At 53.0% G+C, this 12,770-nt stretch overlaps 1 protein-coding gene across 8 annotated transcripts; it reads left to right on the top strand.

The window, feature by feature from the left end:
* The first annotated feature begins 86 nt into the window (after window positions 1–86).
* Window positions 87–12,734, top strand: ARHGAP9 (Rho GTPase activating protein 9). 8 transcript variants are annotated; one of them, XM_064591017.1, is made up of 19 exons: window positions 87–4,226; window positions 4,323–4,390; window positions 4,710–5,043; window positions 5,345–5,568; window positions 6,535–6,759; window positions 6,942–7,055; window positions 7,477–7,581; window positions 7,822–7,883; window positions 8,016–8,106; window positions 8,300–8,395; window positions 8,541–8,639; window positions 8,896–9,037; window positions 9,386–9,493; window positions 9,829–9,927; window positions 10,359–10,436; window positions 10,580–10,633; window positions 10,887–11,021; window positions 11,734–11,839; window positions 12,441–12,734. In XM_064591017.1, exons 3-19 carry the CDS (start codon window positions 4,728–4,730, stop codon window positions 12,610–12,612), a joined length of 2,226 nt encoding a protein of 741 aa, XP_064447087.1. In that variant the 5' UTR covers window positions 87–4,226; window positions 4,323–4,390; window positions 4,710–4,727; the 3' UTR covers window positions 12,613–12,734. The 8 variants fall into 8 exon arrangements, with proteins under 8 accessions (XP_064447087.1, XP_064447088.1, XP_064447083.1 ...); XM_064591018.1 differs by having other exon boundaries at window positions 87–4,047; XM_064591013.1 differs by having other exon boundaries at window positions 87–986.
* The last annotated feature ends 36 nt before the right edge of the window (window positions 12,735–12,770 follow it).

A 12,770-nucleotide genomic window follows, 5' to 3' on the forward strand; every position in this document is an offset into this window, starting at 1 on the left:
CGCTCGCGGAAAGTAGACTATTTCTCCCATCATGCAACATCAGGAAACAGGAAAAGGATATCATCGAGATGGAGAGGCCGCAGAGGCTGTGCTAGAGTGGCACTTTTTTGGTGGCGGAGCTGGAGGAAGCGATTCCGTGTAGAGTCCGGCGCACTGCACTTGACTCCTCTGCCACAGCCGGGCGGCGGTGACGGAAACCAAGGCCTTCTCTAGTCTTGCTGAGGTGGCACTGTCATGACAGGGACTACCACCAAAGGCCGACTCTCGATTCGGGTTCACAAGAATAGGAATTATACAGCTGAGAGTTACGATGAACTTACTTTAGTGACACAATGGAAATTAATGTAGATATCCTATTAATAAAAAAAGCATGTGACTATTAAATATTGATTTAATACTAGTCTTGCTGCTAGACAGTGTCACTGAAGGTGAGGGAGCATGTGTAGCGACAAAGTCAGATTGAAGGGAAGTAAGAAGGCTGAGAGTTTGGCAGTAAGTGTTTATTTACGAGGAGGTACATATCAGTAATTGAGAAAGGAAGGCTTCTTACTCATTTTTGCATCCCTTTAAGAATAATTAATACGTGGGGCGCCTGGCTGGCTCAGTCAGAAGAGCACAGGACTGTTGATCTTGGGGTCATGAGTTCCAGCCCTATGATGGGTGTAGAGATTACTTAAATAAATAAACTTAAAATAAGTAAACTTAAAAAGAATAATAACTAATAGTACTTATGAGTTAAGCACTGTTCTAAGTACTTTAACATATATATTAATTAACTCTCAAAAAAACCCTCTGGGGGATCTGGACCTTTTGAAGTGAGGCCTTGCAGCTTCTGCCCAGGCTTCTTGGAACACGGGTAGCTCTGAGCAGCCATGTAAGAAGTCTCACTACCTTGAGACTGCCATGCTGGAGAGGTCCCATGTTGACACTCTGGCTGACAGCTCCAGCTGATCCCAGCATTCCGGTCATTCCCATCAAGGTGTCAGGTATGTGAATGAAGCTCTCCAGACCAACCCATCTGCCTGCTGAATATCACTAAGTGAATAGCCAATGCCACTGGGATAGAAGAATCACCCAGCTGAGCCCTATCCGAATTTCTGTCGCATAAAATTGTGAGCTATAAGAAAATGGTTATTTAAAAAAAAAGAAAAGAAAATGGTTATTTTTTTTTTTTAAAGATTTTATTTATTTATTTGAGAGAATGAGAGAGAGCACAGGAGAGGGGGGAGGGCCAGAGGGAGAAGCAGGCTCACTGCCGAGCAGGGAGCCCGATGCGGGACTCGATCCCGGGACTCCAGGATCATGACCTGAGCCGAAGGCAGTCGCTTAACCAACTGAGCCACCCAGGCGCCCAAGAAAATGGTTATTTAACAAAATGCAAACAAACAACGAGCTTGGTTCTCTCATTCTTGTTTTATAGATGAGGAAACTGACGCACGGAGAGGTTACTTTGTGCCACACACTATACGAGGCATTGAAGATACAATTACCAACAAAACAGATATAGGCTTCTGCTTTGGCAGAGCTCACAGACTTCCTCGGAAGTCAGAAAATAAAATAATCTTTAAAGTTTCATGGAAGTCGTAATGGGCAATGTAAAACTTGCTGTGGGAGCTCCTAGTAGGGCCCTGACCCAATTCTAAGTGGTTAAGAGAGGTCTTCTTGTGCTAATGACCTTTCAGCTGAGATCAGAATGATAAGTAAGAGTTAGCCAGTGAAGATTGGTGAGGAAGGGTCTCAGGCAGAGGGAAAAAAATATATATGCAAAGGACCAGAGACCTCAGTGCATTTTAAGAATCTGAGGAATTCGTGTGTGGTGAGAATATGGAGTTTGTGGTAGGGAGCATGAAAAGGCTAGGCTCAAGGGAGAAAGTCTCTGTAAACCATACTGTAAATTTTGGACTTGACTCTGAGGACAATGAGAAGCCTTTGAAATGTTAAGTCAGGGACATGGCAAGGCATTTTTGTGCTTTAGGAAGGTCACTCTGGCTGCAGTGCCAGGAATGGACTAGAGGTGAGGAGAACCATAGGCAAGGAGACTAGTTAGGAAACTATATCATTCAGACTAAGGAAGATGATAGTTGCAGAGGAACTAAAGGAAGTAGGTAGATTGAAAAGATTTAGTAATCAGCTAAATAGGAGTGGTAAGAAAACAGCAGAAATTAAGGTTGGCTGCCAGTTGTTGTTTTTTTTTTTTTTAAGATTTTATTTATTTATTTTGACTGAGAGGGATAGCAAGGAAGGGAATACAAGCAAGGGGAGTGGGAGAGGGAGAAGCAGGCTTCCTGCGGAGCAGGGAGCCCGACGCGGGGCTCGATCCCAGGACCCTGGGACCATGACCCCAGACGAAGGCAGACGCCTAACGACTGAGCCACCCAGGCGCCCCTGGCTGCCAGGTTTCTGGCATGCACAATTGGGTATACCCTGTATGTGTTCCAACAGATGATAGTATTTTCCCGTCATAGTGATTATCACACTGTATTTTGTTATGAGAGGGCAGGGGCCATATTTGTCCTCTTAATCAACAAGGCCTAGCGCACGGTTCCTGCCTGGCACGTATGGTAGCAAGCATTCAATAAATATTTATTGAACTTAAATTTAACCGAATAGTGGTACTGGAGGAAAAACAGGTTTGCAGGGGAAGCTGAAAAGTTCAGTTTAGAACATACTATGTTTGTGCTACTTTGGGCATTGTGAAATATCCAAGTGCTTTTCAGTGGACAGTGGATTAAACTGGAGCTCCAGAGAAAGATCTGGACTGGAGCTAGGGTACTCAACAGCATATGGAGGCCATTTAAGCTGGGGAGAAAATAAGACTACATAGGGTGTATAGAGTTCAAAGGGCACAAGATCTCTGACAGACCTCTGTGGTTTAAGGAACAAGCAAAGTCCTTATGCAACAGAGAAGGGACTGCTAAGAAGGTAAGAACACCAGCAGTGTTTGTAGAAGGAGAGAATAGTCAATTGTGTTGGCTGCTGCTGAGATGCCAAGCAACATAAGGCCTGCAAAGTACCCCTGTAAAGTCAGGGGTGACCCTAGGGAGGAGGGACCTTGCAGAGGTGAGGGAGTGAGGGGAGAGGAAATGGAGACCCCCATATGTAGGCAACTCTTTCAATAAGTTTGACTGTAAAGAGGAAAAGAGGGGGATAGGGTGGTAACCGAGGAGTATAGTAAAGGGAGGTTTGGCTAAAGATGACTGAGACTTGAATATGTTTAAAAGCTAAAGGGAAGGAGGCTATAAAGAGGGAGAGGATAAAGTGCAGGAGAGTTGGCAGAGAAGGCAGAAGAGGAGATGTGAGCACTTAGCAAACACCAGATGAATGAATGAATGAATGATGAACGAATGGGATGAAGTTGGGGACTACTGTGGAGGTGGGAGGGAATAGTTGAGGGGTAGGGTCCTCCACATGTTGAATGAAAGTGGAGCCCACTGAGGAGGAAGATCACTGAGGCCAAATCCCAGGACTGGGAATCCGCCCTCAGATCATGTGTCAGGGCAGGAGTGCTGGCTCTCGGGTGTCACCAAGGGGGAGGGGCAGTCCCTATCCTACCTCTCCAAAGCCAGACCCAGAGCCTCACGTTGTGCAGTGGGGAAACAGAGAAGGGCAAAACAAGAGTGATTAGGTAAGGAGGAAGCATCAGTCAGTGGGTGTTTTAAAGCCCTGGAAATTGACAGGGGAATTCAGTTCCCATCTTCCACCAAGGAAAAGCCAATGTCAGTCCCCCATCCACCCCCATATGCTGTCATAGCACCCTGTAATACTTGTCCAGAGTCCTTGATTCGATTGTAATTAATAAATATATTGTGTCATTAGTTAAGATCTGTCCTTAAGCTCCACGAGGGCTGTGTCTATCTCCTTCCCCTCTCTTATCCCCAGGGCCTAACACTGTTCCTTTCAAACAGGAGGTGCTCAGCCAATCCCTGTTAAGAGCATGAATGAAGGAACCCGCACACTGATGTAGGACTCCGCCCCACAGACTATGTACAGAGTATTGTTTCAAGGCCTCTCAGCTCCCCAAACACATCCTGGATTGAGAGGATGGTGGTATTTTCACCTCTTCTTCTAACTTGGAACCCCTTTGTGTTTCTCCCAGCCACTTTCTCTTTCTCTCTACTTTGGTTTCTCTGTCTCTGTGTCTCTCAGAGTCTGCACAGGAAGCACGCAGCTCTAGGTCTGAGGCTATTGGTAACGGAAACATTGGTGCCTGTGTATATTTAATAAAGGTCACAAACTTTTTTTTATCTTTGTCATTAATTCCTGTCTCTTTGCCTGTGTTCTGTCTCTGACCTGATTCTCTCTCTTCATCCCCCTGTGTCCAGCTCAAAAGTCCTACCACCACCCAGGACCCGCTCCTCCTGCCCGTGGATTTTCTGATGGGCCCCAGAAGGTACTTGGAGGAAAATCACCGGGCTAGCCTCTCTCCCCTGATTTCCTGCCCTGTTGGCCTCGTAGCTCTGCTGACCACATCCTCTCTCACCTTACTTATATACTTCCTTACCAGTCACGTCACCCAGGAGTTCTCAGTCCCCTAAACCTGTAGATGACCCCCTACCCCGGCTCTCTGCTTTACCCTCTGCTCTCATTCTGAGGTTCCTGTCCTTACGTTTCTCCCTATCTCCCTACGCTATTCTTAAAACCATGTCTCTCTGCTTGGAAGCAGCCAGTCACGTCCTTTGCTGGATCTCCAACACCCCTTTTTCCCACAGGTGACGGTACTGACTACAATGCTGTCAGGCCGGTGGTGGTCAAGTACCCGGGGGAGCCTTGGGCTGGGGCCCCAAAACCCTTCTCGGGGATCCCAGCTCTGTGCCCTCTATGCCTTCACTTACACTGGGACAGATGGCCGGCAAGTGTCCCTGGCTGAAGGGGACAGGTTTCTACTGCTTCGAAAGACCAACTCAGACTGGTGGCTGGCAAGGCGCCTGGGAGCACCCCCCACTTCTCGACCCATCTTTGTCCCAGCTGCCTACGTGACAGAGGAATCTATCCCTTCCCAGAGCCCAACCACCATCACCCCCAGCCAATCCTTCCGGACACCTGGTGAGTACTCCCTTCACCTTCCTACCTCCCCTCCCTGGCTTCTAGGAATTATTGGAAGGATCTTTCTCCCTCAAAGCGTCTGCTGACCCCCTTCTCTTATTTCCCTCTGATCAGCCTACTCGTCATCCCCATCACAGTGTCCCCATTGCCTCTCCTCCTACTCTTACGCTTTCTAGGTCTCATGTACTTTTCCACAACCTCCCCTGCTCTTGTCTTCCTTGTGAGTCCCCAGGATGAGGGATCCAGCCAAGATCACCCCTCTGAGGACCTGCCCCCACTCTTCCCGTTTCTCTGTTTCCAGGGCCAAAGTTGTTTCATGGCTCCATGGAGGAGTTGCACCTGTCCCAGGAACCCCCAGGCAGGACCCAGACCACCTCTAAGCAGCCTCCTCCTCTTCCCCCCAAAATGTGTAGAAGCGTCAGTGTTACCAATCTGAGGCCTACCGTCCTGAAACCCTTCCAGGAAGGAACAAGTGGCAGATCCTTCTCTCAGGAAGACTTACTGCCAGAGGCCAGGGCCAATACGGTGAGTCACAGCCCTTCTAAGCGGAGTAAAGAGTAAACGGGCTATTTACTGCTGGGCCCTGTTCTAGGCACAATGGCAGACCAGGAGGATAGAATCTCTGCCCTCAAGGGATTCCCATGGGGGTGACAAACACACAAACAAGTAACTGTTGGTACTGGTAAGTGCTACCAAGAAGCATAAATGTAGAGAGTGATGGAGATAATCTGGGAAGACATCTCCCAGGAAATGACATGTAGTTGATCCGAATGAGGAGGAGGAAGAAATAGCCGGGAACCAAACTAGGAAATGAGAAGGAATTCTAGCTGAGGGATGGCAAGTAGCAAAGATCCTGAGGATACATGGAACCTGGCAGATGACAGAGGGACTGAGAAAAAGCCAAGGAGCTATGTTTTTCTTTCTTCCTCCTGACTCCTGGCCCAGGGCAGGGTTTTTTCCTGTGTCCTATCTTACCAGCTCAGGTCACCAACAAGTCCCACTTAGAGATGTAACTCCCTTGCTCTTCTTGAAGACTCAGCTCCTCCCCTCTCTCTTACTTGCTGGTGGATTAAAATGGCCCCTCCTCTTTCAGACTCCCCTTGTAGGGTTCCCTGACCCCTCTCCCTCTCTTCCCTTTCACTCTGGAGAATGTGAGGGTGGGACGCTCCCCTCAACCCCCCCCCCCCCCACACACACAAAAAGCCAGTTCCCCTTTCTGAGGCCCTGGGGGTAGGGGCGGGGTGGGGGAGGAGGGAAGTTGGCAACAGGAAGTGAGGAGGAGAAAAGCAAAGAAGACTGAGGGAGGGAGTAAAAAAAAAAAAAAACACCCAGCTGGGGACTGGGGTTTCTTCCCCAGTACCTGGGTCACCCCAGCCAGGAGCTGGGGGTGAGAAAACAGTGGGGGAGAGAGGAGGAGGTGGTTAGGTGGAGAGAAGATTGGGGAGGGACACAGGCAGGATAACTACCTTTTTCTTCCCCCTTTCCTGGCAGGCAAGACCCCAGCCCCTCATGTCAGAGCACCCCGTGTACTGCAACCTAGTGGACCTTCGCCGCTGTCCTCGGTCTCCTCCCCCAAGCCCTGCGTGCCCCCCACTGCAGAGGCTGGACTCCTGGGAGCAGCACTTGGACCCTAACTCCGGACGCTGCTTCTACATAAATTCGCTGACTGGCTGCAAGTCCTGGAAGCCCCCGCGCCACACTCGTGTGCGGGAGATGGTGAGACTTTCCCTCCTGCCTCTTCCTGTGTCCCCTCCACCTCCTCCTTTCCCCTACTGAACCCCAAAGTGGCGTGTTTTCTCTCAGGGGCTGCCATCAGAAAATTGTTGAGAAGGGTGTTGAGAGCGGGTTGAGGTGGCATCTGGCCGTAGCTTTACTCCTCACCCCACCCCACCCCCCAGAACCCTGGCTCCATGGAGGGGACGCAGACCCGGAATAGGGACAGTGGTGTCCTGCAACCTCGGGCAAAGGGCTCAGAATCTGATACGGCGACCCTGGAACTGCTGGGCCCCCAGGTGAGAGCCCCCCCTCCTGATCACATGCAGGAAAAGCCATCTTTTTTTTTTTTAAGTTTTTTTTTTTTTTTAAAGATTTTATTTATTTATTTGAGAGAGCGAGAATGAGAGAGAGAGAGTACATGAGATGGGGGAGGGTTAGAGGGAGAAGCAGGCTCCTCGCCGAGCAGGGAGCCCGATGCGGGACTCGATCCAAGGACTCCAGGATCATGACCTGAGCCTAAGGCAGTCGCTCAACCAACTGAGCCACCCAGGCGCCCGGAAAAGCCATCTTTTTACTACACTCTTTTATGCAAGACATTCATTTGTAACCCATCACACCCCCTGCCTCTCACCCACATCCGCACCCCTCTTCCCCCTATAGCCGGGACTCCGAAGGTGATGTTTCCTCCACCTGTTTCTCCGATTCCCTCCCTCCCAGGGTTCACCCTACCTCGGCCAGCGCCCCTCCCAGCTCCACCCCTCAGACCAGCCTTCAGCCTTGGAGTCCTCTCGACCTCTGCCGCAGGTCCTGGATGACCCCCACGTAAGTCACCCACTTCCTTGTGCAGGCAAAAATTCTCACTGCCCCACCCCCCAATTCCTGCTCCTTTGGAAACGTCTTCCTCTTTCTGAGTGTTCTCTGGGTATCCTCTCTTACGCAGCCTCCGCCACCCGCCCAACCGTAAAAGACCTCACTCCTGGGACACGACCCCCCCTTCGGAAAGCCGTGGGGGCTGTGGGGGGCGCTGGGTGGCTTACTAATACCCCTCGCTCCACTCCCCAGGAGGTGGAAAAGTCGGGCCTGCTCAACGTGACCAAGATCGCCCTGGGGGGGCGGAAGCTCAGGTGACAGGACCCGGGAATACCGCAGGGGCTTGGGCGGCTGGATTCCCGGGAGCCGAGTGCGGGAAGAGCTCCCTCCCCACATGATTCTAACTGACCTCTGCCCTACTGCCACTGCCCCCTCCGCCCCCGCAGGAAAAACTGGAGCCCCTCTTGGGTGGTATTAGCAGGTAACAGCTTGATGTTCTACCGGGAGCCACCGCCCGCCGCGCCCTCCTCAATCTGGGTGAGTGTGAGGGGGGGGAGGGGGCGTGCGGGAAAGGGTTCGGGCCCGACTCCTGCAGCCTCAGGCCAGCTGTGGGGCGGAGGTGGGAGAGGGGGAAGTAGAGGAAGAAGCACAGCTTCCCGTGTCCTCCCAGTCCCCCGGGTGGGAGGGAGGCAACGAGGGGAACAGGGCCTCAGTTTCTCCCCATTGCCAGGGACCAGCGGGTAGCCGACCCGAAAGCAGCGTGGACCTGCGCGGAGCCGCCCTGGCCCACGGCCGCCACCTGTCCAGCCGCCGCAACGTCCTGCACGTGAGTGCCTCCTGCGCGTACCCAAAGCTCCACCCGACCCGAAGGTGCTCTCCGGGTTTCCCGCACAGGTCTTCCGCTCGGCCTCCCAGCTTTTTGTGCTCCTCCCCGCTGACTCAAGCAAGCCCTTTCTCCGCTGGTCCCTCAGATCCGCACGGTCCCTGGCCACGAGTTCTTGCTGCAATCAGACCAGGAGACCGAGTTGCGAGCCTGGTACCGCGCGCTGCGGGCGGTCATCCAACGCCTGGTGAGATGGGTGGGAGATGGTGGGGCAGAGTCTGGGGAGAGGCTCGGCCCGGGTGGGACAGAGGGAGTGGGGAAGGAACAGTAGGATTCGGGGGTGGTAGGGGGCAGGGTGGTCTCAGTGTAGGGCCCTGGGGTGGGGCTGGGACGTGGGACCCCAGCAGCCGGCTAGGGCCTCCTTGCGTCGAGCTGGCGGGTGCAGATTTCTCTCTCCTCTCTTCCAATCTCCGACTCGGCCCACCTCGCCCTTCCGGGTCTAGGATCGAGAGAACCCCCTGGAACTGCGTCAGTCAGGTTCGGGGCCGGCAGAGCTGGAGGAGCTGAGCGGCGGGGAGGACGACGAAGAGGAGTCGGAGCCGGTGTCCAAGCCACTGTTGCGGCTCAGCGGCCGCCGGAGCTCCAGTGAGGGGCGGGCCTCGGGTGGGCGGGGCCGGGGGCGCGTGTCCCGGCTCGGTGGGCTCCTTCCCCGCGGCGGTCTCGGGTGGGCGGGGCCGGGGGCGCGTGTCCCGGCTCGGTGGGCTCCTTCCCCGCGGCGGTCTCGGGTGGGCGGGGCCGGGGGCGCGTGTCCCGGCTCGGTGGGCTCCTTCCCCGCGGCGGTCTCGGGTGGGCGGGGCCGGGGGCGCGTGTCCCGGCTCGGTGGGCTCCTTCCCCGCGGCGGTCTCGGGTGGGCGGGGCCGGGGGCGCGTGTCCCGGCTCGGTGGGCTCCTTCCCCGCGGCGGTCTCGGGCCCTCATTCCACCTGCTCCTACAGGTCGGTGTCCCGAAGGAACGGAGCAGAACCGCGTCCGGAGCAAACTAAAGCGGCTTATCGCAAAGAGACCACCCTTGCAAAGCCTGCAGGAGCGTGGGCTGCTCCGAGGTGAGGTGGGCTGGGCCAGGGGCACCCTTTTCTCCGTACCTCCTGTAGTATTTTTGCAAGCACGTTTATATTCCTCATCTGGGCATCAGCCCACTTCGTGGATGAGAAAACTTCAGTGAGACTCACAGTAGAACGTCCCAGAACTAGATCAGCGGTCTTCTGCTCCTCTACTGCTTAATTTTGGGGGAGGAAGGGTGCACCTCCTTGCGTGGGGGGGAGGGGCGCTAGAAAAGGCAGCCAGGAGGGCCAGCCCAACTTTGGGGTGAAAACCTGTGCTAAGAGCTTCCATGGGTGAGGCTCCCACTGGCCTCCCACCTCACTCTGTGCCTCTCCAGACCAGGTGTTTGGCTGCCAGTTGGAATCACTGTGCCAGAGAGAAGGGGACACCGTGCCCAGCTTTGTGCGGCTCTGCATTGCTGCTGTGGATAAGAGAGGTCACTTTTCCAGAGACCCCACAACCTCCCCTTCCAATGGGCCAAGGCCTAGAATTCCCCACCTCCTCCACCCTAGTCTTCCTTCTGCCTTATTCCTCTCCACCCTTGCATCTCTCACCAGTCCTCACCTTACACAGGTTACAGCAGGAATCCTTATTTAATTTAGAGCAGGAGGGGCACCTGGGTGGCTCAGATGGTTAAGCACCTGCCTTCAGCTCAGGTCATGATCCCAGGGTCCTGGGATTGAGCCCCACATCGGGCTCCTGGCTCAGTGAGGAGCTTGCTTCTCCCTCTCCCTCTGCCTCTCTCCCCTGCTCATGCTTTCTCTCTCTCTCTCTGTATCTCTGTGTCTCAAATGAATAAATAAAATCTTTTAAAAAAATAATAACTTAGAGCAGGAATCCTTATTTGCTCTTTGCCTCATCTCCCAGGTATAGATGTGGATGGCATTTACCGGGTGAGCGGGAACCTGGCGGTGGTCCAGAAACTTCGCTTCCTGGTGGACAGAGGTGAGAAGGCTTGTGGGCTTGTGGTGGTACTAGGAATTTCATGCCTTGGAACCACAGGCAGTTTCTCAGGGAGCTGGCAGAATGGGGACGTCTGGCTAGAACTGCATGGCTTAGCTCTTGATCTCTTCTCATCCATGTTGCAGAGCGGGCAGTCACCTCCGATGGGAGGTACGTGTTCCCAGAACAGCCAGGACAAGGTACTTACGTGGAAGGCCCCTCAGACCCTTAAAACATCTGACATCCTCCCAACTCCTTCTGGATCCCTGTGTCCTGCCCCTGGGTGGGTTGTCCCCATCCCCACCTCTGCTGCCTTGCCCCCCTGTGGATCTCCTAGGTATTTCTGTGGTCTGCCTTAACTGGATCTTCTCCCAAACTCCTGACCTCTCAGTCTCTGGATTTCTCTGGCCCTTCATGAGCCCTGAGCCCCTCTGTACCTCCTTCTCCTTCCAGAAGGCCGATTAGATTTGGACAGTGCTGAGTGGGATGATATTCACGTGGTCACTGGAGCCCTGAAGCTTTTTCTCAGGGAGCTACCCCAGCCTCTGGTGCCCCCATTGCTGCTGCCCCATTTTCGTGCTGCCCTTGGTAAGGGATGAGAACTTTGGGCACTACCCTTGGTATGGGGGTGGGGCGTGAAGGGTAAAGAATAGAGTTTCCCTTACACCCTTCTATTCCAAACTGAGCACAGAGATGGAAAACAACTTTCAACTCCTGTGCCAACTCCAGTTATTATTTGTGTGTGTGTGTGAATGTTTAGAGGGCTGACTTAAAAAGAATTCTAAAGCTGCAGTTGCGGGGGCTCCTGGCTGGCTCAGTTGGTAGAACATTTGACTCTTGATCTCAGGGTTGTGACTTTGAGCCTCATGTTGGGTGTAGAGATTACTTAAAAATAAAATCTTTTTTTTTTTAAAGTTTGTGACAATTAAAGATTTTATTTATGTTTTGACAGAGAGAGAGACAGTGAGAGAGGGAACACAAGTAGGGGGAGTGGGAGAGGGAGAAGCAGGCTTCCCACTGAGCAGGGAGCCCGATTCGGGGCTCCATCCCAGGACCCTGGGATCATGACCTGAGCTGAAGGCAGACGCTTAACGACTGAGCCACCCAGGCACCCTTTAAAAATAAAATCTTAAAAAAATAATAATAATAAAGCTGCAGTTAGGCTCAGCGGAAAAGAAAGCTGTGGTACATTAATGGTGTCTTCCGTGGGCGTGGGAAAGAGTAGCAAGTTTACCCACCTTTCCCTAGCACCTTCCATAGCCTCACCCGCCATGCCCTTCCCTTCACTTTTTCTCTCTAGCAGTCTCTGAATCAGAACAGCGCCTCTCTCAGATACGAGAATTAATAGGCTCGATGCCCAAGCCCAACCGTGACACTCTGCGGTACCTCCTGGAACATTTATGCAGGTCAGGATGACTGAACATCTCTGTGTACGCGGAGGGAGGGTGGAGTGGGGCATGCAGCGGGGACTGTGTTCAGAAGCAGTGAAGGTAGGGAACACCTAGGTTTCTCACCTGTTTAGTGGGCAGATGGAGGAAACAGGCAACCCCCAGGCAGGGCATCAAGTGGGAAAATGGGGATCAAGAGATGCCCAGGGATGCTGTGAGAGAAATGAGGGCCATCTCACCGCTCCCTTCCCCCAGCCTCTTTGTCTCCTGTTGGGACCGTGCTCATGGCTTCCGTGGCTGAGCTGGGCCTGGGCAGTGGCTTCTGAGAGAGGATAGCCATTTGAATTAGAGTCGCCTAATCTGTGAAAAAAGAGGACTCTAGGGGCTGGGAAGAGGCAGGCATCTCCTGGGTTGTATTTTCCAACTTGTATCCTGAAGGTGTCTCTACTGGTCCCATCTTCATGCCCCTTGCAGGTCTCTGCTTGGTTTCCTTCAGCCACCAACCACATGGAGGGGTCCCAAAGTGAACACTTTGCTGTTCATCCCTTTGAAGGGTTAGATTTATTTGAAGTGGGGAAGCTGCTGCATTATAGCCCCTTCTCTTGATCTTTGCCCACAGGGTGATAGCACACTCAGATAAGAACCGCATGACCCCACACAACCTGGGAATTGTGTTTGGGCCAACCCTATTTCGGCCAGAGCAGGAGACATCTGACCCAGCCGCCCATGCTCTCTACCCTGGGCAGCTAGTCCAACTCATGCTCACTGACTTCACCAGCCTTTTCCCCTGACTGGGGCAAGGAAGAAGACAAAAACATGTTTCTACTGATCTCTGTTAGCTACCCTTTGGTGGTGGTGGGGATAGTGGATGTTCTGTTTTGAGGACATCCCATTAAATCCTGTGTCTCCCAGATGACTGTCTTTGTGAGTCTGACCTGAGGGGTTGGGA

This window comes from Mirounga angustirostris, unplaced genomic scaffold, assembly GCF_029215605.1.
Source record: "Mirounga angustirostris isolate CCGP_5_RB_7025 unplaced genomic scaffold, mMirAng1.0.hap1 SCAF_5, whole genome shotgun sequence".
Lineage (NCBI taxonomy): Eukaryota > Metazoa > Chordata > Mammalia > Carnivora > Phocidae > Mirounga > Mirounga angustirostris.

Bases quoted from the DNA above. Each gene is read 5' to 3' on its own strand.
- ARHGAP9 (XM_064591013.1), top strand. From the start codon at position 920: ATGTTGACACTCTGGCTGACAGCTCCAGCTGATCCCAGCATTCCGGTC. The intron at 5,569-6,534 runs GTGAGTCACAGC...CTTTCCTGGCAG, and splicing joins CAGAGGCCAGGGCCAATACG to GCAAGACCCCAGCCCCTCAT. The intron at 7,582-7,821 runs GTAAGTCACCCA...TCCACTCCCCAG, and splicing joins AGGTCCTGGATGACCCCCAC to GAGGTGGAAAAGTCGGGCCT.